The sequence below is a fragment of the Trypanosoma brucei genome, chromosome 10 (assembly GCF_000002445.2).
Source record: "Trypanosoma brucei brucei TREU927 chromosome 10, whole genome shotgun sequence".
NCBI classification, from domain to species: Eukaryota; Euglenozoa; class Kinetoplastea; order Trypanosomatida; family Trypanosomatidae; genus Trypanosoma; species Trypanosoma brucei.
In genome coordinates, this window is record NC_007283.1 from 731,283 (window position 1) to 754,545 (window position 23,263).

Genomic DNA, 23,263 nt, shown 5'->3' on the forward strand with positions numbered 1-23,263 from the left:
GTTGATTGTTGAATGAGTGCGAGAAAAAAGTCTTTGCTGAACTTCTCTTTTAGTGGCGAGGCTCTGTTGTTGGATCGGTTGATTTCTGTATTTTATGTTGTGCGCGGCAGTAGAAGTACTTACTTTGTTATCGTTCATGGTGACACTCTCATCGGTATGTTGTTATATCTTCGCGTATCTCGTGACCATTAACGTGAGTTTCACATCAAGGTGGATGTGCTGCAATCAAATGAAAGGGACTGGGGGGCATGTGGTACAAACCGCGATAATTATCAGTATATTTTTACCACTCGGGTTATGACATTACTGTCGTTACTGTATATCGTCCTATGTTTACATTTGCTCATTTCTGTCTTAGAGTTCCCCCTACGTTTTTTTGTTTCAACTGTGTGTCTTGTACCGCCACTATCCGTCCGGAGCTGACCCTCACCTGCGCTGCGCAAAGTTTGAGAGAATAAGTAAAGGAAAGTTGACTGAAAGAGCATACTTATAGTAGCGGAAGCACTGCGAAATAGGGACCGTAAAAGAATATCGTGAAAGCAGGGAGGCTTTTGTGGTTTTCCAGGAGGGAGAGGAGGGAAACAACGCAGGAACTTTGATGGATTGGGCCCTCTTTAGCCGTGCTGTGGAGGATAGCGATGAGCCAACGCCTGCCTATATTTATCGTGAAGTGGCAAGGTGGACTATGCATGACTTGAGGTTGCAGAGGAAGCTTATTGACGCCCTCTTTACGGAGTTGAACACAACATCAAGCCCACGAGTGATGTGTAAAGTGTTGCGCATAATTAAAGCTGTTTGCGAAATGGGACATGACGGCTTCCAGCAAGAAGTTCAGAAGGGCAGTCGAGTGGCGGTAGTAAAAAGATTTGTTAGTCATGGCGCCGTTCCAGGAAATGCGCAGCATTCTCAATTGTGCGAAAAAGTTCGTCAGACGGCACGGGAGGCAATGGAGGCGATCTTTGGAGACCACCAAGAAATACGGAAGGCTGCGATGACATCGTATGGAAGTGGTAGTAGCGTAGATGTCAAACATTGTCGAAGTGGGATTGCGTCGGCTGGTGGGGGTGTGAAGCAACCAACAGAATCAACTACGGGCACTACTGGTGTTCTAATTTCAACCGTAGCGGAAAAGGTTGTGTCGAGTCTTGGTATTCTGACGAAACGAGAAGAGGTTTTGCGTCGTGCGCACGCGAAGGAGCAACTCTACAGTGATATTATTAGGGCCACTTCGAGCAACTCTGGAGAAGGACTCCTGTCTGAAGCGGACATGAGGGTTCTTCATTGTCATGACTCGGGGGTGGCTTTCGAACCGCCGCCATCTTCAAATTGCGAAAGCAATCACAGCACTGACAGCGCATGGGGATTCATAAGCGGCAATCAAAAAGTTGGGGACGGCTCCGTCGCGTGTGTGAAGGGTGCTGGTGTCAGTGGTCACTCACCGCAGCCACCTAACCCCTTCCAGATCTGCGTCCAACGCTTGTGCCAGGTGAAGAACACGCCACAGCGGGTGGAGTTGTACGGCTTCGTTACACAGTGCCTTGAAATAGGAGAGAAAATGATGCAGCAGCAGGGAAATTTTGTGGGTGGAGTTAGCGAAAAAGGTACCGAAGTAAGCTGCTGGAGCCTATTGGCTGAAGCGGTGGACGAGCAGATGACTCCTGTTCGTCCTTGGCAACGGCGCCTGAACGCCCTGACTGCGCTTGAGGCACTCTTGCTAGCACGTGGTGACGACCCCATGACATCACCGATGCGTCGTGATGTAGCAGATTACTTTTGTAAAAATCCCCAAGGTGTAGAGCGGAATGTTTCGGTTGTGCAAGCGACGTTACGAGAGCAGGCGCGCCGTCTTGTGGAACTTCTTTGTCTTCCAGCAGTGATCTCAAACTCTTCGGTGACCGGCGACTTAGTTACGATCTCTACTGCTGGCATCCCAGTGGTACCGAAGGAAGGTCAACTTGTGAAAGGTGTGTTCGACAACTTTAAAGGATCATCATCACCCGAGAGTTTAGTAGGCGGAATGGAACATGTAGTTAGCACTGAAAATGTAACAACTTCACGTGGGCTGGATGTGACCGGCATGACATTGAGGGGTGCTCGTCACCGTTCCAGTAACCGTACAACACTCAGAAGGCGAGCACCGGTGCTTGAGGCACGGAGAGGTGACATTGATGGTAAAGGTGTTTTCAGCGGTGACAGAGGACCATCTGAAATAAGTAGAAGTGCTGGTTGTGGTGGTGCTTCAACAGACGCCTTTCCTGCCGGAACAGACGCGGATCTGTGCCCGTTCCACTATGTTGATGAGAAGTTACGCGATGGGGGAGCAACACGTGACAAGTTTTTCACGGAGCAGGGCGCTTCCCCACCTATTGGCAACAGTGTGTTAGATGAGCTTTTTGGGGGAACAACAATGTGTTCCACGGTTTGCCAAGCTCCTTCCGGATGTGCACTTCCCGCCGGTGGTACTAGTCTTTGGGGAGGTGGAACTGAAATAAATGGCTTTGACCCTTTTTCGGAAACCAGCGGTACTTCGGGCGACAGAACGACACTTCCGACTGCAACGTCGCAACAACAACTGAGGTCGTCACAGTCCTGGGCTTGCTTTGAACCGGCAAAGCAGACTATTGATTCTGACGGGGACGGTCGTACGCCAAAAACAGCGAGCTTTGTTTCTCCTGAAGTTTTCACTGGAACGATCGCCCATGCAGTCGCAACATCAGGTTCATCTTATCAAATAGCTCAACCGCAGCAGCGGATGGAGTGGCTCACGGGCAACCCACAGGGAAGCCACAGCCCTGCAGGAGTTTCCCACTTTCAAGCGCCGCAAGCTCAGCAGCAGCATCTAATGCATCTAATCTCACAACCCCAACAATTGCAACCTGCGGACCGAATCAGCAGTGAGGCCGATGGCTTAACCCCCACTGTCACTGTCGATCACTGCCCCAACACTACAACCGTGCACACACATTCACACTTTATGATGGGTGAGGTGCCCGACTCTGCCAATGCCGTGAGAGAAACGCTCCTTAAGTTGCAGGCAGATATGAAAGCCAGTATATCTGCAGCGAAATTACAGTACCAAAGTGAATGAAATCACTTGATGAAATAAAGGATATCAACCATATTGTGACGGCCCAGCAAGAGAAGTGAGTGAAGGGGTTGGGCCGATAATGGAGTTTCATATCGTAAGTACAAAAGGGCTTAAAAATCAGTTCATGCTGAAAGTATCGTGCGTTCATACCTACATTCAACCTGAAAAATGTTTTAAAACTACACGACCGTAAGTACAAGAGGTGCGTCACACTTTTCTCATGCGTAGTTTCATTCGTTTGTTTTCGTATTGTTTTCGATCAAATCGCCCTCGTTCATTCTTTATTTTTCTTAGTTTTTTTCTTTGATTGTACAAAAAGTCCTTACTTCCTGTCACCACCTACTTTTGTTTTTGTTTAATATTGTCTCTTGTTGGCAACCTAAATATCGATTGAAGGGTGGGATTATATCCTCTTACGCGAACGTTCGTCACCACCTGCAACGGCAACCGCTATCACCACTTGCTCGGCATTTACATATTTTGGGGAAAGATAGAACAGCTCAACAAATGATGAATTATTTTATGGGGAATGCGGAAGCGAGTTAAATTCGGACATGGCAGAGAATGAACAAAGGGTGGCTTCTTGTTTCTTTTTCTTCTGCTTGTTTGTTTGTTCGTTCGTGTAAGTTTACGTCTTGGCATCTGTTTGAAGAGAGGAGAAAATGATCGAAGCAAATAACATCTCTCTGTCAACATGTCCCCCCTTATTTTATTTTTCCTTACAAAACTTTATCTGCCGTTGTTTGCCCATACGTGTTTATTTTTCGCTTTAGTCTCTTCTCCATTTATTACGTCTCAGTTACTGCGCTTTACGTGTTCATTAATGACTTTCATCACATACATTTGCTGTTGAATTGCACCGTTTGCAACGGGATGTACCGCCTCTACCATTTCTTTATACTTTAAATCCCTTTTTCTTATTATTTTTTTGTTTTTTCATTTACCTTATAATAACCATCGCCATCAAGGTGTAAATATACGTACGTCTACGCAACCGTTTTAAAGGGGAGGGGCGTCGTGTAGCGGTTAACGGTCCCCAAGGCTAAACGGGCGTGCGTGTGTACCGTCTATTCGCCTTTTCTTATTTTTTTTAAGAACAAAAAAATACACGTCATTAGAAGCCTCATATTTTTACAGGTTACCAAGTGCTGACACTCAATTCAAGGTGTGTGGAAGGAAAGGATAAGTTAGGAGAAATAGGCGAATAAAAACTCACGAGGTCGTGAAAAAGTAAAGGCAAGAATTAAAAAAAAAAAGAACAGGGAAACGAGGCAAGCTCATTGGGAGTGGAGAGCGTGTTCGTGATTGCTCTTGTCCACAGCCGCGACGTCGCACTTTTTCAGTAAATCAACGGAACAATATTCTCCTTAAAAGGTACCCTTTCTTCCCACATTACTTGCAGAGGGAGAGAGACAGCCGTGAGTGAGAATAAATAAAAGGGGACTAAAGAACTAACAACCCCAACTCCGGCGACCCGCGAGCTAAAAAAGGAATAGAATCAGTTGTTTTTTTTTTCGTTTGGAAATAACTCCAAGGGAGAATAGCTCCTAGGAAAGGACAAAATACAGTGAAAAGGAAAGAGGATAATTTAAGCAAAAAAAAAGGGAGAAAGTAGGGAATAAAAACAGGAGGCATAGGGTGGCTTCGCCTGGTTTTTGTTTGGCTCTGTGTGTGTGTGTGTGTGTTAGTGCCCAGGAAAGCACACAATTAGATTAGACTACAGGGAGGGTGGGGGGACCCAAAGAAAGGGGAGTGTACAAAATCAAGAAGGGGACGCAATTTGAGACAAAAACAGTTGTATACAGGTACAGAACCCCATGGCTGAGCCGCCACCACCGCAACCACTACGTAAGGGTTTTTTTCGTGCTGATCCCCATGGCCTGCGGCCACCAGAGAGCCCTCGTGATGCTGAGGAGCCTGAAAACCATGACATTGTTGAGGATCCTCCACTCCCATCCAGTCGTAACTTGCCGCCTCCACGCTTGCGACCCATGGGTGGCGGACCACCATTGGCAGGGGCGGAAGCAGCGGCAACTTCACATTCAAACAACCGGCCATCACCCGGGGAGGTCCCGCCGCTGCCGCGACCGGGGACTACGACTGCAGTCACATCGGCGCAATATAATAGTCTGACTCCTCGGCAAGAACTTTTCAGCAGCCCACAAACAGCTGTCGAGGAAAATATTCCAGCTGGGTACGATAATCAAATGAACGTGACATCCAATGACTTTTCTCATTCACAAGATACAGGGATAAAAAGAATCGGAGATGGTGCAACAGGCTCATCGGCGAAAACACGTTCCACGATTGCACATGCGCCAAGCGGTCGATTTTCTGAGGTAGTGCAGGAGCGACCCCCTATCGAATCTGTGGAGCAGCTATGTCAGCTCCAGACTCTAGCTCATCCAGTGGAGCGCTTTTTTGTTGAGTATCAACCCATGGCAACGCGTGGTTGCCGCAGTACCCAAGTACCCGTTGAGGAGGACGAAGCTCTGTTCAATCATCTCGCGGAGTACACGGATGATGATTCTTTCTTTTCATCTGGTAGTGCTGTTCTTGAAGAAGACACACGTCGGCTCCAGAACGATCCGTTACGGGGCCGCGCTATTCGTTCTGTGTTCGAGACGCTCTCACTGCGCTCCCTCACAAAGGGTCGAATACCTTACGAATTGGAGGATCAGGAGCGCAGCAGTGCTCCCTGGTTGAAGCAAGTTCATCAACGGGCGATTGCACTTCATCATTCGTCATTCTTTATATTTCCTGCAGGTATGAAAGCTCGTGTAATTGCGTACAACATTCTACACCACTGGTTGACTGAAATGTTGCTTATGTTAATCATCTTGGTATATTCCATGATGACAGCGGCCTGGTCCCGCGACACATGGCCCACATTGGAGAAACCGTCCTTCATGTTCTTCGCTGATGTTTTCTTCCTGTGTATCTACGCAATCGAATTTGTCGCACGGCTTTTTACTTCGGGCGCTGTTTCGCACTCCCGGGCATACTTTCGGTCGCCATGGCACTGTCTCGACGCCGCAGTGCTTTTGCTGATGATATTGAACTGCACAAACCTCCAATCGATGTGGAATTTTTCGGCATTCCGTCTCATTCGTGTTTTGAAGTCGAGCACATACGTGCCTATTCCAATTAACATGAAGCTGCTGGCGAAGTCGCTTCTCCGTTCAACGTCCAATGTGGTGAAGGTGTCCACTATCCTTTTTTATGTGCTGTTGTTCTTCTCGCTCGTGGGCCTTCAGCTCTTCTCGGGAGTGCTCCAGCACCGCTGTGTTAGTCCAACCACGAAAAATGTAACAAATCAGTTGTGCCGCTTTAACCACAGTGAAAAAAATGAAAGTTATTACCACGGAGCTACGTGCCCCTCACCCCACTTATGCGTTGCCGACACATACGGAAATCCCCACCACGGCTACCGCAGCTTTGACAGTGTGGGACACTCATTTTTATCGGCTTTCCAGATAATGACGTTTCAGGGCTGGACAAGCCTGCTGCAAGAGACATCAGACACTACATCAGTAGCAGCTATTCTGTACTTTTTTTTGGCGATCCTGATCTGTGCGTGGATTATCCCTAGCTTATATTTGGGAGTCTTTATTGAAAAAATCGAGAAAACGAGACGATTGTTTGTACAGAAACAACTGCAGCTATTTGACGGTATGCTACTGGAGCAGCGGCAACGATTGAATGAGGCAATCAAGCTTCGTGATTTTGTCGAACGCGATGAAAGTGGAAAATTACGCCGACATCCAATCGAACTCATCCGGTCTGCTTCACGGAGGATTCAGAGGTCGAAACTCTCGAACAGCCAAACAAGCATCGCAACTGAGTCAGAGTCGGGAGAACCCGCAGTCGTGGTGAAAAAACCCATTGGGGACACAACAAAAGGTCGATCTCGCTGGACAGACGAGCAGCGTGTTCAACTCCACCTTTCGCTCACACGACAACGTGATATTGCCAGTGGGGGTGAACGCAGACGACGTGTGGTGATCAAAAATGATGGTGAGATAAGCGGGGGAACTGCTGGCCTCCATTCGCAACGGAAGGGATCGGAGTCAATAGGGGAGCGGGCGATGATGGTGACGGGGGATTTTGCGCTTGGAGGCCGCGTTGGCGTGGTCCAGCACCATCCGCTCACTCACACTATTGGTGCAGCTCACGGCACGGACCTTCCCCTGGCAGTTCGTCTAGATAACGAGGAAGAACAGTTGAGGTTCCTCAAAGATTATCAAAACCCGATAGACAATGACATAATGAGGCGGACTAACACTTTCGAGGACACAAACGGAAACTTACATCCCTCTTTCGTGCTCACCTCAACGCAGCGAAGGGGTGGAAGCTTCGATGAGGCATCCAACACAATTCGAACAACCACGGAAGCTGCTGGTGTCATTCCAAGCCGTCACTCAGCCACACTGAATGGTCATAATACTAGTAGGATGGACTCCAACGGGAGTTTAGATGAACCTACATCAAAGACCCAAACCGTATCGAAACGCGGGTCCCCAATGCCGCGTTTGTCCTCCGGTCAGGTACCCGAAGTTATTATCCACGACCCCGAAGGCGGTGACTTCCGATTCGCTGAAACGCGTTCACAGAAGTGGGGAATTGTACGTAATATCTTGCACATGTTCACCGAAGGGTATCCTCGCATTATTACGCAGTATATCCGTGAACATCGTCGGATGCAGCGACGGTTTGGTCTCACACCCCTCAATTACGTGAATAAGTACGAAGATGACGTGCTTCGGAAACTGCGGCAGCGGCGTGTGCTTCAAGTAAAGGAACCAGGTGCACCGTCACAAACTTCGCGCGCAAGCGGTGACGAGGAACTTGTCGAAGTGAATGGAAATAAGGTTATCCTAACCGACAGCGATGATATTGGAGACCTGTCACCGATTCAAATGGCTACCAATATTGTTAGAAATGTACCTGTAACGCCTTTCGGTGCCGTGATGCTGGTTATTGTCATCGTCAACGGCATTTTCAACGCAACGCGGTATTTTCAGCAACCAGAATATTGGGAAACTGCCCTTTTTGTCCTTGGTATTATTTTTACGTCATTTTTCGTGCTGGAGATTGTTGTCCGTGTCATAGGACTCGGGCTCGTTTCATTTTTACTGGATTTCAACAATCTGTTGGATGTTACTGTTACAATTCTCGGGTTCGTGGAGCTCGCCTACGCACGGTCAAACGTCGTTACAGTGCTAAACTGGGTGAGGCTTCTGCGCCTATTTCGCACTTTGCCATTTGCACCTATGCGGCGGGTGTCACGAGTGCTGTTACTGGGTTTCGCAGACATGTTGTATGCGTTGTTCTTCTTCAGTATCTACATGTTTATGTGGATTCTCATCGGCATGAGTTTCTTCGGCGGTCCCAATGGCATGGTGGATCATACGTTCCAGGATTACTACACGCGTGGAAATTTTGACACATTTTCTGGTGCTTCATTTGCTGTGTCGCAGGCATTCTCATATACTCGTGAGGAATGGGTGTACCTGACGTGGAACGGCATGCAATCTCGTGGTGAGTACACCGTTCTTTATTTCATGGCCGTCGTCGGTGTGGCTTTTATTGCCCGCTACTTCTTCGTCGCCGTGTTCGCGTGGGCATGGCAGAGCGAGGAAGAGGAGGAAGAAAACTACGCAGCAATCGCTAAAGGTGGTTCAGGTGGCCGACGGGAAGTTACCCGACTGCGTTGGTTTGACTTTACTGTGTGGCGCTCGTTCAAGCACATACATGGAGGGTTCGAGAGGCGAGATGTTGCACCGGATGAAGTGTTTCATTTGAACGAAGATATGCGCAAACAACTTCGCATTGCGGAAGCAAAGGAACGGTTCACCAAAGAGGCCCTCGCGCAGACCGACTTGGCCATGAGTCAACGCCGGATGGGGTCTCCGATGGCCAGCCCTTCTGCAACCATGGGATATAATACAGACGGCTACGCACCGGCGGCGCAGGTTGGCACAGCTCCTAGATATGTTAACGTTGGTGGGCAACTGCAGCGTCACATAAACCCATCAGTTGACTTTGTTGATGCGCAGGTTCCACCCCTTAACGCGCCCATATCCCAGTTTCAAGCTGAGAATGCGCAACTCCGGTTCGCCCGTCGGTATAGCACCGTTCCCGCCTCGGTGTACACTCCTGTAATACAAGATGATGGTATTGATAGACCATCCCCTTCAGCCCGTTCAAGCCCGTCGGATGCGGGGGAGCGGAGCGGGGAGCTTGGTGGGGAAAGTCAGCAAAATGGCCAAGAGGAGGGAGACGGTCAATATTCTCCGAGGGGGGTGTCACCTAATGGAACGGGAGGGAGAGCGACTTCGACGGGCCTGCAACGAAAATCAAGTGTCCTTGGGCGTTTTCCCAGGTTGGGGTACGATCGAGCTGCAGGTAAGAAAGACGGAGGGTCAAGAAGTGTAAGCGCCTCCGCCATGCAACAGACGGGTGACGGTAACGAGTTGAGGGGAGACTACGTTAACGAGGGAGAGGTCAACGGTGGCAGCATGGTGTACGAACACATTCTGTACCCTGGGCCGCGGTTACGCTACAAACACGTAATGCGAAACCAATACGTGCGGGTGTTTGAGCGTTGCTTAGATTGTAATACCTATCAACAGATGCCCTTGCGGGCCCCGCCGAATGTCCAACAACGAACACCGGAAGAATTACATGCTGAACACTGTCACATGGCTGCTGTGCGGAGTTCGCGTCAACTGGTATTGAATGCCATAATGGGTTATGTTCGCTTGCAGAAAGATATTAATCAACCACCGACGCGTGATGCAGTTGAAACGGTACTTGGACAAGCTTGGAGTTGTGGAATGTTGCTGTTCGAAACAATCGAGTATCTCTCCTGTAGTGATATAGAGCAGCGGGAGTATCGAACGTGGGATCGCACACTGGAGGCGTTGCAATTGCAACAATGGTTGATAGGTCTGCATGTGGGCGAAGAACAAGTTGGTCGTGCAACCCTAGCCTACACATTGGCCCACCGAAAGAGGGAGAAACTCGCCGTGGAACACAAGTCGTTTGAGCTTTCGTGGCGTCAGCGTTCTTTCTTTTTCATATCTCCTTCGAACCCGGTGCGTCGTTTGTCAACGAGAATTATACAGTCACGATGGTTCGACATTTTTATTCTCACTGTTATATTCATTGCGTCATTTTGCCTATGTTTCCACATTCCCGGAAAGGCTAACGACCCAGAAACGGGTTTCGTTGTGCTACGTGCCTTTGACGGAATCTTCACCTGTATATTTTTGGTGGAGATGATAATGAAGTGGATCAGCATGGGTGTAATTCTCTTCAGACCGGAGGCATACTTCTGGCACTGGTGGAACGTTTTTGATTTCGTTATTGTCATTGTGTCGCTGATCGGATTGGCAGACCAACACAGCGCCCTCCGCTCCATCAAGGTTTTGCGTTGTTTTCGGATACTTATCCCTATGCGGGTGTCCAACTTCAATAGAAGTCTTTCCAAGATCTCGTCAGCCTTACTTGATTGTCTGCCGACAGTAGCGAACATTCTTCTGCTGTTTTTTATCAATTACTTTGTGTGGGCTGTGCTGGCAGTACGGCTTCTAAATGGCCTCACCCACTCTTGCAGTGATCCGTCCTTCGTCGACATTACGGCCTGCGAAGACGCCAAACATGAATGGTTGCCCAAAGTGCGTAATTTTGACTCTTTCTTCCAAAGTTTGCTGACAATGATAGAGGTCAGCGTGGGGTCGAAGTGGCTGGATGTTATTTACACGGGTGTAAATGGTCGAACGTCTGAACATGCGCCTATGGATGACCATTACCTTGCAAGGGGATTCTTCTTCATCGTATACTATTATGTCTCCCACCTCATTTTGTTCTCACTGTTTACTGCGTCTATGATTTACAGCTATCTGTTAACCAAAAATGCAGCTGAGGGAGTATTGGGGATCACGTTTGAGCACCAGCTTTGGATTCGCATGCAACGTATGACACTGCAACTCAAGCCACGTGTAAAGCTTGTTCCTTTGTGCAACCACGTGTCACAGTTTTTGCACAATGTTGTCATCCGCCCCATATTTGAGGTAGTGGGTGCGAGTGTACTTCTTCTCAACATTCTTACCATGGCATTGCACTGGTATGGCGAGACTAAATCGAAGGCAAGCGTGTTAGCTGCCTTTCAATATGTGTGGATGTTTTACTTTACCGTCGAGGCGGCCATGAAGATTGGAGCCCACGGAATGCGGGCGTTCTCCCGGTGGGCGTTTTCTTTTGACTTCTTCGTGTTACTATTGTCCTTTATTGGGTTAATAGTGGATGCGGCAAGTAGCGAGGGTATGCCGTTTAACGTGAACGTACTTCGTATGCTGCGGCTAGGTCGCTTCTTCTCCGCTGCAAAGGTTTTTAAGCCGATGAGGAAGCAGTTTTCATTACTGCATGAAGTGCTGATTCGTTCGGCAGTTTCCCTTGCCAACGTGACGCTTATATTGTTTCTAGGGGTGTTCGTCTTCACGGTACTTGGTCTTCACCTCGTTGGAGGTGTTCCTGTAGGGGAAGGTGGTTACTTTGACGACCGGTACACAAATTTCAACAATTTTGGTAATTCGCTGATGATGACGTTTCGCCTCACCACTTTGGAGAACTGGAGCCCGTCGCTTCGGGAAGGTATGAATGTCACACGCAAATGCACTGAAGATGATTGCAGCGTGAACTATGGGTCGGCGTTTTACTGTCTTCTGCTACTTGTTTTCCTCGGGTTAATTGTTCTCAGTTTTTACATGGCGGTGATTGTGGATCATTACGTTACAGCTGCACGCATGAACACGAGCATAACACGTATTGAAGACCTGCGGAGGTTCCGTGATCTGTGGTCCGAGTTCGATCCCAATGGAGCACTCGTGCTGCACACACACGAACTCCCAAAACTTCTCGAATCTCTGAGACCACCCCTTGGTCTTACCTCCAGGCATAATCGTGTCGAGCTTCTTAGATTACTGCGAGAGTATGACATTCCAAATCACCGTGGGAAAGTTCACTACCACGAGGTGCTTCTGCCGTTGGCTCGCAGGGTCCTGGCAATGGCCTTCAGCAGAGATACGATGGATTACAGGACAACGTTTGACACATTATGGCGCCACTCCGAGAAGTCGCTCCGTGCACTGCCAACAGTGCTTGGTAAGCGCTCCCACGCAACCGCCGCGCAGCATTTTGCTGCGAGCTATGTGCAGGCGGTATGCCGAAGGAAGAAAGCTTGTCGAGAGGTGCAGAGGGTACGATCTGAACTTTGGCACGAGGGTCGTGCTGTTTGTGACGAGCTCGGTTTGCCCTATGCGGATTACGGCTTTGGGAACCTTTTACTGGAGGGTCCGGATCCTATGCGAGATCTTGTGCCACGCAGTGCCTCTGCAGCGAGCTCTGGTGGAAAAGGCACCCGAAAAGGTGCCAGTGAAGCGGAGAACGCCGCCTCTTCCCCACTGTGGCGGGCAGGCCAGGCCGAATCGCCGTCGAGTCCAAGGAGTGAGGGAGAAACGATTGACGGCAGGGCCCCTGCCGCCCGCCTTCCCGGCGCGTACCAACCGGCGATAGAAGAACGTGAGAAACGGTTTGGCCCCGATGTTCCGAACGCTCTTCGACGCCACGAAACACGCTCGGAAAAACTTAGACGCAAGGATGAGGAGCGGATGCTGCAATCCACTCCCGATGATGCGGTGTCTTCACCAGTATCCAACGTGCGCTCGAATTCGCAGCGAGTTAACGTGGGCGAATACCAGCCACCACTAGGAACAGATCCCACCAGTTGGCTTGGTAGCAATGTAAACCGTGGGTCAACCGTAGGTGGACCAACGACAGAATCTCGCACGAGTAGCGTTATGCCTGCTCCACAGGGACCTACAGCACCAGAGTAGCACCGATATTATCCAAAGCTTATGCGTGAAAAAAAAATGTGAGGTGAAGACATGCAATCTTGCTCGGGTGAAGCACCCCCATTATATATATATGCCCACATGTGTATAACCATCCGTTCACAAGCCCAGTTTCGATGTATATGTTACCCCCCATGTCACTTTTTTTTAAAATGTATACACACTCCTTGTTATGGACACAATTTACAACTAGAGGAAAACGATTTACGGGGACCATGATAAGTGACGTTGTATAGAGTGCGATCGAAGTTGTCTCGTTACTGATGAAAACAATAATATTTGTGTGCGAGAAAACAACAAAACTATGGCGGTCAAAGCCCACATATAATAGAAAAGAATATAAAAAGCAAATGAATTCCCCTTTCCCCACCAAAAACCAAAATTGCAAGCAGAAAAATGTGGAATAACGAACTTAACAATATGTTTCTTGATGTATCGCTATGTTGTGCGGTTAGATGTCGTGTGTGATGTCACTAGTTAGAGAAATATTAAATTCTCTTCTTCTTATTTCTCGAGTTTAATAAAGTTTCTCACTATATAGGGTTTAGTCTTGTAACTGTTTTATTTGTTGAGGTGTTTTGCTTGTGAATAACATTATTATTTACTTATTAGGGGCTGGAGAGTACGGAATCGATGGATATACACTCCGTTATTTGCTTAGTTTGGGATAAATAATTCGTGTGTTCTGCACTTTTGTTTCCACTAGGCGGCAGAGGAGAGGCACACCGCTCCAGAGACTCTCTGTGAAATTTCTTTGGTGTAGCATTAGGGGAGTACCCTTTCAAATGCCCAACCGCTACGGGCGCTCGACCACGGCTGTAGGTGACCGCTGCACACCCATCTGATCGTTTCCTACTGTCGTTTGAATGACATCGCCCGATATTTTTTAGTTTCCCACATATCTTGGTTGCAGTAAATACATTGCATAAATTTGCGAAACTGTGGTCTTTTTACGGCTATCTTATATCGTCGTTGTGGAGGTGCTCCGCCCTTCTGCCTGTCTTCAGCTAACACGCGATCTTTTATAATCCTTCTTATCCTATGCCATAGATCTGCGATTTTAACTGTAAACAGCAAGCTTAACAGCACAATATTATATAAACTCAAGATAAACTAAAATCTCTATATATGACGATCCAGAAAGTTCACGGTCGCGAAGTCCTTGACTCTCGTGGTAACCCCACAGTGGAGGTTGAAGTGACGACAGAGAGGGGTGTGTTCCGGTCAGCTGTGCCGTCTGGTGCATCGACCGGTGTGTATGAGGCCTGCGAACTGCGCGACGGGGACAAGAAGCGCTACGTCGGGAAGGGTTGCCTACAGGCAGTAAAGAATGTAAATGAGGTAATTGGCCCTGCGCTTATCGGCAGGGACGAGCTTAAGCAAGAAGAATTGGACACACTGATGCTTCGGCTCGACGGCACTCCCAACAAGGGTAAGCTCGGTGCCAACGCTATCCTCGGATGCTCGATGGCCATCAGCAAAGCCGCTGCTGCGGCGAAAGGTGTTCCCCTCTACCGCTACCTCGCCTCCCTCGCCGGTACGAAGGAACTGCGCCTTCCTGTTCCTTGCTTCAACGTGATCAACGGTGGCAAGCACGCCGGAAACGCCTTACCCTTCCAGGAGTTCATGATCGCCCCGGTGAAGGCCACCTCGTTTAGCGAGGCGCTGCGTATGGGTTCTGAGGTGTACCACTCCCTCAGAGGCATCATCAAGAAGAAGTACGGTCAGGATGCTGTGAACGTTGGTGATGAGGGCGGGTTTGCCCCACCGATCAAAGACATTAATGAGCCGCTTCCTATCCTCATGGAGGCCATTGAGGAGGCTGGTCACAGGGGTAAGTTCGCCATCTGCATGGACTGCGCTGCCAGTGAAACCTATGACGAAAAGAAGCAACAATATAATTTAACCTTCAAGAGCCCCGAACCCACTTGGGTAACGGCAGAGCAGTTGCGCGAAACGTACTGCAAATGGGCGCACGACTACCCAATTGTCAGTATTGAAGACCCTTACGATCAAGACGACTTCGCTGGTTTCGCTGGCATCACTGAGGCTCTGAAGGGCAAAACTCAAATTGTCGGCGACGACCTCACTGTCACCAACACCGAACGCATCAAGATGGCCATCGAAAAGAAGGCCTGCAACTCTCTTCTACTGAAAATCAACCAAATCGGTACCATCAGCGAGGCAATCGCATCATCGAAGTTGTGCATGGAGAATGGCTGGTCAGTGATGGTCTCTCACCGCAGTGGTGAGACAGAGGACACGTACATCGCGGACCTTGTTGTTGCTCTTGGTTCTGGTCAAATTAAAACTGGTGCACCGTGCCGCGGCGAGCGGACAGCAAAACTCAACCAGCTGCTGCGCATTGAAGAGGAACTTGGTGCCCATGCTAAATTTGGCTTTCCCGGTTGGTCGTAACGGTTATGGAAGCACTTCGCACTAAGTGACTCTTTTAAGCACTCCACAGGCCGTCTTGTGCACCTGCAGTATCATATATTCTATTTGCCAGGTGTCAAGTTGTAGGGGGTGAGTGGGTGCGGGAGTTTTTTCATTTGTTTGCTTGGGTGGTGAGAAAGGGAATATTATCTTTTTATCTTTTTGTTTTTTCTTCTCGTAACTTTTCATGGATACGAAGGTAAGCCCGTGAAATGTAATACAGGTAATCTGAATGTAATACGGGTCAAATGAAAAATGGATAGTGAAATAAAAGGTGATTTACAAAAATAGGCTTTTATGTGAACGTTTTTGTAACTGATAAGGTTATGGTATTTATTGAATGTGTTGCTTGTTTTTTTTTAGTTGTCGCCAACACTTTTTTTTTGTTGCAGGTATCAGTAAGCAATAACTTTTTTCCAGTGTATTTTAATTTTATTTCCAATTTTTTTCTAAATTTGTTTAATACATCTCGTTATTGTTGTCTTCCTCTTTATATACTCGTATATTCATATATACATATATATATATACATCCCTTTTTCGTATATGTTCTGTGCTAGTAACGTGAATACCTTACGTTTCCCTCACTTTTTGATCCCTTTTTTTTGTTCGGATATTGCTATGGATTGCATAAATTTGTGAAACTGTGCTTGGGCCGGGTAGTACTTCTAGGTTTTACTATTTTTTGTTGTTTCTGAGTCAAGGTATAACGATTATTGAGGATAGGGCCACAGGTACGTGCAGTTCCTGCTGTGAATAAAAGTTCATTTTTTAAGCGCGGGAAGAAACTGCTATAGGCGGTGGTGTGCTATTTATATATTTATTTTATCCATCCTGGCCGCTTGCCGATCTTCGTTATCATTTGCCCTCTTCGCTATAAAAGCAAGTGTGGTCTGTGGAAGGAATCTGAAATTATTGGCTTGTGTGCTAAGTAATTTCTCACACACAAGCATACCATTAACATTGCAACACTGCGCAGTGTGTAGTAAGACTTTAAGAGGCAGGGGGAGGGAAGCAACGACAGCAAAAACAAGTTCAGGAAATAAGAGGTAAGTTGTGGGCAACTGATGAGCTCCTTGACGGAATTGTTAACTGCGTTAGGTAGCCCAGACCCCTCAGTGCGGATTCCAGCGGAAGAACAAGTGAACCGAGCCAAGCAGGGAGGTTTAGGTGGGTTCCTGTGCAGCTTGTTGGAGGAGTTTCGGGATGAGTCAAAGCCACTGTTCGCTCGAAATATGGCTGGAACTTTGCTGAAAAACGCCGTTGCGCCAAATCTTCGTGAAACGGCAGCTCGTCGCGCTCTGGAACGGGAATGGAAAAATCTCCCGGTTGCCCTTCGGACTGAGGTGAAGCAATGCGTTCTGTCGACACTTGGTTCACCAAAAAAAGATATACAGAATGTGGCAGCAAATATTATTGGGAATCTTTCGCGCATAGAGTTACCGGCAGGGGAGTGGCCGGACCTCATGGACATACTAATAAGTGCAACGGAGTCTCAAAGTGAATTTCACCAGGTGGCAGCTCTAACAGCAATCGGTTACGTGTGCGAAGAAGGACATGACCACGAGGACGTTGAAGCAGCGTTGATAAATTATACGGGTGGCATTCTGAACGCTGTTGTGTGTGGTATGAACAGCGGAAAGGAGGAAGTGTGTTACTGCGCAACAAATGCGCTATGTAATGCCATGGAGTTCATTCATGACAATATGCAACAACAAAACCAGAGGGATCTTCTCGTCGACACTCTCTGCCGCACTGTCGCATCAAGTCACAACTCCCGTACTCGTGAAAAAGCGATGGAGTCGTTAGTTAAAGTTGCCGACATGTACTATTCCACACTTCCTAACTACATCGATCGGTTACACGCCATCACAACCGGGGCTATCTTTGGTGAAGAAGAAGGTGTTGCATTGCAGGCGATGCTTTTTTGGATTTCCATCTGTGAAACTGAATTGGATATGAAGGAAAGCGCTGACCCGCGGTGCTTATTCTACGCCCAAAAAGGGGCTTCCATGCTAGTGAATATTTGCCTTCAAACTATTGTGCGGCAGGAGGAGGGCCAAGAAGAGGGTGACTGGAACATTGCGATAGCTGGCGGTAAACTCTTACAGAGCCTTGCTATGTGTATTCAAGATCCTGTTGTCGATCTCGTAATGCCATTTGTATATAGTAACATTGAGGGCGCAACATGGAGAGAAAAAGAGGCAGCAGTTCTGGCATTTGGTTGTATTTTGAACGGTCCTAATGCAGATAAAATTCAAGATACCGTTGCGCAAGCTGTGCCCGGACTTCTGCAGTACATTCGTCATGATCATCCCTTGGTTGCTGATACAGCTGGCTGGGTACTCGCCACTGTGTGCGAACTTTTTGGTGACGTGTTTCTGCTTCAGCCGTGGAACCTACAGCAATTGATCAACATCGTCACACCAATGATCGGTGAAGGAACTGAGAAAGCTATCAGGGGGTGCCACATTGTACATAATCTCTCGCTTACCTATGAGGAGGAGGACTGCCAACCCACTAACGAGTTATCGCGATACTTTGCCGAACTGCTAAACGTGCTGCTTTTGGCGATTGACAAGGGTGTCGATTACACTGTGAAAAGCGTCGCTCAAGAGGCGTTGAATGCGCTTATTGATGCAGCTGCCGTTGACTGCCTTCAGTTTCTTAATCTTCTTGTGCCTGAGCTGCACAAACGCATTTACAATGTGTTGGGAGAGCGTCAACAAGGCCAAGTGGGTGAGATGGAGGCTTCCTCATTGCTTGGCTTGCTGTGTGGGTCGCTGGGAAGCACTGCCAGGAAGTTGATGCTTGCGTTTAATGAGCATCTACAACCGAGTATGGAGATTGTACTGAAGATACTCGAGAACCCTCAGGGCACCGTTCTAGAGGAGGTGCTCACGATGTTAGGGAGTTTTGCTCATGCCGTTAAGCAAGGAATGGCACCTTACCTTGATCGCATCACAGGTCATGTGGTTAAAGCATTGCAGTGTGTGGATGAACCCGATCTTGTTACAGTGGCTGTGGGTACGGTGGGTGATCTTTCGTTGGGGGTACAGAAAGATCTCGCCCCTTACGTGGAAGGTATTCTTGGCGCCTTGTACGGCAATCTGCAGAACCCCGAAGTGGATCGCTGTGTAAAGTGTATTTTCCTCAACTGCATCGGCGATATTGTGTTGAACGTAGGCGAGGCGAACTTTGCTCAGTATGTAAACATTTTTATGCCGTTTGTCCATTCCATGTTTGAGCAGAGTTGTGGAGTAAACGTAACTGATGATCCCGATAATGAGGAGTATGTTATGTCCTTATGGGAGAGTATCTCTACTTTGTACACGAGTGTGTGCCAAAGTTTTAAGGGCAACGAAATCCCTCTGGCTCCATATTTACAAAACATGCTACAGTTTGTCCTTTACACCGCACCTCTCGCCAAGTCTCACGGCTACGTTGAGGTGTTTATAGCGATCATCACAGTTATTGGCGATATGGCATCTGTATTGAAGAGTGTTTCCTTAAAAGAGTTGAGGCAGCAGGCGCAAAGCGCTCTTCTCTCCAGCGAGGTGGTGGCCATCGTCAAAGTGGCCGCAGAATTGAATGACGGACGTGATGGTTTCAGGGAGCAAGTGCGGTGGGTGGAAAGCCAACTTCAACAACTTTCAAAGGTGGTGTAAAGAAGGAAAGAGACAAACAAACAAAGTGAGTTGTGTAAACGTACGGGTGAAAAATAGTCGCAAGGGTGTAATCACTGTAGTTGAAACAAAAAAAAGAAGGGAGAAGGATAACTGCTACTGCTTGTTCCTTTTTATCTCCTATATCTAACTCTGCTTTCCTTGTTTTAGCGCGTGGGAGAAGAAACTCTTTTTTTCGTGTTCGTGAGAAGAGATAATCAACGATAGTCGTACGGCCGGTTATCCAGCAGTAGGGTATTAGTACGGCAGTTGGTATAAGTGCAAGGAAGGGGAAGGAGGAGGCGGAGAAGGGGCTAGCAATTGACAGAAAAAAAAAGGAAGAGAAAAGCGACGACGGGCGGTTCCAAAGCAAGATGAGGTTTGCTTCCTGTTTATGCGTGTGGCGCGCCGCTTGGAGCAGTTTGTTATAATAATTATTAATGTCATTAGTTACCGCCCTCCCCCCTTCTCTCTCTCCCTCCTTTTCCTCCTTCTCTTTGACGTATACACCTTCGACGTGCATTACTTTTTTTTTTCTTGGGGGTGGGGAGGTGCGTCACTTTCTTTCTTCTATATCGTTAGTTTGTTTCTAACCTGTACTTTGTCAGTGTGGGAGTGTTTCGTTACGTGGCGCTATAATGACGGAAACGCACTTCAGGCATCACGGGTGCATTTCGGAAGCAGGTGAAAAATGAGGAGAAGGAAGGTGCAAAAGTTTATGAAGAGGCACATGGAGAGAACGGCAATGGAAAAGGCAAAAAAAGTGAGGAAGCAGCAAGTGTGAGGGGAGAGTGTACAGAAGCGTTTGCGGCATGTGGTGTCGTGTATATCTGTCTGTGTGTGTGTGTGTGTGTGGAGCTCCCTTCCTTCCTCAAGGTGAGCCATGTTTGAAATAAATGATTAAGCTGATAATAATAATAATAATAATTTTTATGTTAATTTTTTATTTTCGTGGTGGTCGACAGGAAACGGAAAGAAACAGGATAATGCACGATAGAAGCGCGCATCCCTGCCTATGAACTTGTTGGGGAGAAAGCGGGTAATAGAAATGAGTGGTTGTGAAGGTGCCGAAAGTGAAAACGGAGTTTCTCGTGGATAACAAGTGTGTGTGCCTCCCCATACACACACTTTTGTGTCTGTGCAATAATACGGTTAGGTGAGAAGTGAGCTGTTTGTGTTGATGGATATAAAGACATTTGGAAGCTGGTAAAGGAAAGAAGTTTGAAGTATGGAAGTTGGGACTAAGGGTGAGCGAGGATGATAGGACTTTGAATGCAACGCCATGTGGATGGGGAGGGAGAAAAAGAAAAAGGGAAAGGAAAAGAAGAGAAGGAAGCGATGAGCCAAGGATTACCACTCCCTGTAAATGTGATTTTTTTGATTTTTTGCTCCCCCTCTTCATAGTGCATTGATGCAAAAAAAAAAAAGATAAAAATAAAAAGGATGTCATTCGATGGGCAGTGAAGTTGAAGCGCGTTGTGTGATTGATAAAACACTCATCTAGAGAGTAAGAGAGGAAGGGTGGGGTTAAGGGAAAAGCATATATATCTACTTGAACTTTACAGGTACTTGCGTTAGTGAAACCGACCGCGCCTGCGTATGTTTGCATGCGTGAGGTGATTGCGTTTTGTTCCCATTGGCCGTGCCCACATTGTCTTTTCCCGTTCTATTATTAGGACTGTCCTTCTAACTTCAGCTCACGTCTAACCCTCTTTACCTGTCACATTCCCCACCAGTTCACACATACGTACATACACACAAACTTCGCACCTTTCTGTGTGGTTTCTCACACTGCTTTTTGAGCCTTACGCATCGTTGTCTTTTTCACGAGTAAAAAAAAAAAGAAAGAAAACGTTGTGTTTTGGAGCTCTTCGTAGCATCCATTACGTGCCCGCACGAGCAATAGCCGGCGTGTGTGCCGGAACTTCCCTCCCGTGTGCTGATGCAGTACGGTGTGGCCGAGGGGAAGGGTGTTGTTATTAAAACAACTATTTACACGTGATTAACACGACGGGAATCATTCATGCGCTTTGTTAACTAAGTACGCATATATATATATATATATATTTATATATTTAAGGTGCAAAGGATATATGTCTGGTTACTGTGACAGATCCTTTGAGCGCTCGTGTGGAATGGCCCGCGAGTGTGTTCAAAGGAGATGTGACGCCCACCACTTTCATTGTGTTTCATCGGTGTAAAGCACGCCCTTCTCTTATATTGTGCTTCCTTTCACTCTCTATTTTCTTTTTGTCCATTCTCCCGTTTTTTTTCCACCTTAGCGCCTTGTAGTGGGCAGGTGGTAGCGAATTCTCTTGAGATAAAGAAAGCCATGCGTACAGTGTTGTTGGCGTACCCGCAGGAGGAAATAAAGTAATACATATATATATCTTTGCTTCCAAAACAAACTGTCCTCTCTCACCTCTCTTTCATTTGAGGGAAGAAACAAAAAACTGTGGTGAAAAAACAAAAAAGACAACATCAAGAAACACAGAGAGGTAGCAGGCTAAGAGCACACGAGAAGTTTAACCCGTAACACTACTGCAGTGCCTTTCCGTCTCGCATGCCACACAACACTAACTTTATTTCTAAACATCACCATCATAACAGTTGTCGACAGTTTGGAGGCAGAACTTGAGAAACTTTCCTTTTTTTTTCATAAAGAGAAGGAATTGCTTTAGGCAAACAATAAACGGAGGGGAGGAACCGAAAATGGATGCGATCCCACCTGAGTACGATAAGGACACCAAGGAGCGCATATACCGCCAAGAATGGCTCGAGTATTTTAATTACATTGGATGGGACAGAGCGGTATCTGAACATCCAGAGCAGTATTACTCCATCTTTCCCGGGGGCCATCACCACGCATTACACAACATGAACAACGGGGGGTCGGTTATGGGCGATATAATGGGGAAACAAGAGAATATTGGTTCTATAGGCGTGTCAGCTCCTATTTTAGGTAATCAGCGGCCAGCCGGTGGTGCATCATATAGAGCTGGCATCCTTGCACCACCGGTGATGACGACAGCCTCCGCTGCCGCAAAAATGTTTCTGGATGACGGAAGCAGTAGCGGTAGTGATGGTGACAGTCGGTACTCTTCTCGCTCTTCCTCTTCCTCTAGCGATGCATCATCACTGGACGGGAGCAAGGAACGTGATGGTGAAGTAAACCGTGGTCAAAGGCGCTATGAGCGTGCCGCGGAAGCTGGGGCGTCAGAGGCTGACACGAAAAAGAGTGCCTCCAACCGTCGGCGTCATCGGAGCGGTAGTGGCACCAAGCGCCGCTCTCGGTCCCGTCACAGGCATCGTGATAAGTCGAGGCGACGCAGCACCAACAATGATAAAAAGTCAGGGCGAAAACGAGAGCGCAGTAAAGACGCGGAGGAAAGTCGGGCACGACGTGACGACAAACCGCCAAGAAACGAACAAAAAACAGGTCGACGCGACGAGCGGCGGGAGCGTGACAACAAGCACCGATCGAACGACAGGGACGAGCGCCGCCACCACCACCACCGTTCTGACAAGCCTCATGGAAGTGAACATGGGCGTAACCGCGATCGTGAACGTGATCGGGAACGGGAACGGGACCGGGATCGTGGCCGTGAGCGTGAGCGGGAGCGTGACCGGGACCGGGACTGGGACCGCCGGAAAGAGAAGGCACCAGCGGGTGGCGGTAGTTCCAATGGGAGTCGGTCGCACAAGGGACATTATATTCTTCACGAAGGCAATGATAAGTTTCGTGGAAGGGGGGATGGATCGATATCTGCCGGGGGTGATAGGTATGATGACAGAAGGGAAGATGCTCGCCAGCGAAGGCAACGTGATGAAGGGCGATACAGGAGGTAGTGTATAATGATGCGCTACACTAAACAAAAATGTGTTTTGATTGTGTTTTGGAGCATGTGTGTGGTGAAGTGGTGTGTCACCCGCTTGCCCTTAGCAGGTGATTTGTAGACAACAGTGATGCCCCAGCCAGGAAGAAAATCGACTCGGGACGCGAGAAAAAGAAAAACGATGACAAATTACAACTTCCTGTTAATCACCACTGAGAGTTCGTTGGTTAAGCATTATTGGTTATCACCACACGCGTGTTTGGTTTTGCACCGTGTGTGGCGCAGGCTGCGTATGGTGCAGCAATTTCAAGCATACCTTATA

The 23,263-nt window shown here is 47.9% G+C and overlaps 5 protein-coding genes across 5 annotated transcripts, besides 5 other annotated features; all 5 read left to right on the forward strand.

Annotated features, from left to right (window-relative positions):
* Positions 1-598: 598 nt before the first annotated feature.
* On the forward strand, positions 599-3,088 carry Tb10.70.4770 (hypothetical protein, conserved; the record flags this gene model as incomplete). The annotated part of the gene is made up of 1 exon (XM_817447.1): positions 599-3,088. The coding sequence occupies one exon, from the start codon at positions 599-601 to the stop codon at positions 3,086-3,088; it is 2,490 nt and encodes an 829-aa protein (XP_822540.1).
* Positions 3,089-4,905: 1,817 nt separating this feature from the next.
* Positions 4,906-12,987, forward strand: Tb10.70.4750 (calcium channel protein, putative; the record flags this gene model as incomplete). Its single annotated transcript, XM_817448.1, has 1 exon — positions 4,906-12,987. The coding sequence occupies one exon, from the start codon at positions 4,906-4,908 to the stop codon at positions 12,985-12,987; it is 8,082 nt and encodes a 2,693-aa protein (XP_822541.1).
* Positions 12,988-14,133: 1,146 nt separating this feature from the next.
* Tb10.70.4740 (enolase) lies at positions 14,134-15,423 on the forward strand (the record flags this gene model as incomplete). The annotated part of the gene is made up of 1 exon (XM_817449.1): positions 14,134-15,423. The coding sequence occupies one exon, from the start codon at positions 14,134-14,136 to the stop codon at positions 15,421-15,423; it is 1,290 nt and encodes a 429-aa protein (XP_822542.1).
* Positions 15,424-15,942: 519 nt separating this feature from the next.
* Positions 15,943-15,973: a microsatellite.
* A 534-nt stretch (positions 15,974-16,507) lies between these two features.
* On the forward strand, positions 16,508-19,108 carry Tb10.70.4720 (importin subunit beta-1; the record flags this gene model as incomplete). Its single annotated transcript, XM_817450.1, has 1 exon — positions 16,508-19,108. The coding sequence occupies one exon, from the start codon at positions 16,508-16,510 to the stop codon at positions 19,106-19,108; it is 2,601 nt and encodes an 866-aa protein (XP_822543.1).
* A 450-nt stretch (positions 19,109-19,558) lies between these two features.
* Positions 19,559-19,602: a sequence feature (CT-rich).
* Positions 19,603-19,927: 325 nt separating this feature from the next.
* Positions 19,928-19,960: a microsatellite.
* A 53-nt stretch (positions 19,961-20,013) lies between these two features.
* Positions 20,014-20,033: a microsatellite.
* A 1,119-nt stretch (positions 20,034-21,152) lies between these two features.
* Positions 21,153-21,180: a microsatellite.
* A 637-nt stretch (positions 21,181-21,817) lies between these two features.
* Positions 21,818-22,954, forward strand: Tb10.70.4700 (splicing factor PTSR1 interacting protein; the record flags this gene model as incomplete). Its single annotated transcript, XM_817451.1, has 1 exon — positions 21,818-22,954. One exon carries the CDS (start codon positions 21,818-21,820, stop codon positions 22,952-22,954), a length of 1,137 nt encoding a protein of 378 aa, XP_822544.1.
* Between the last annotated feature and the right edge of the window lie 309 nt (positions 22,955-23,263).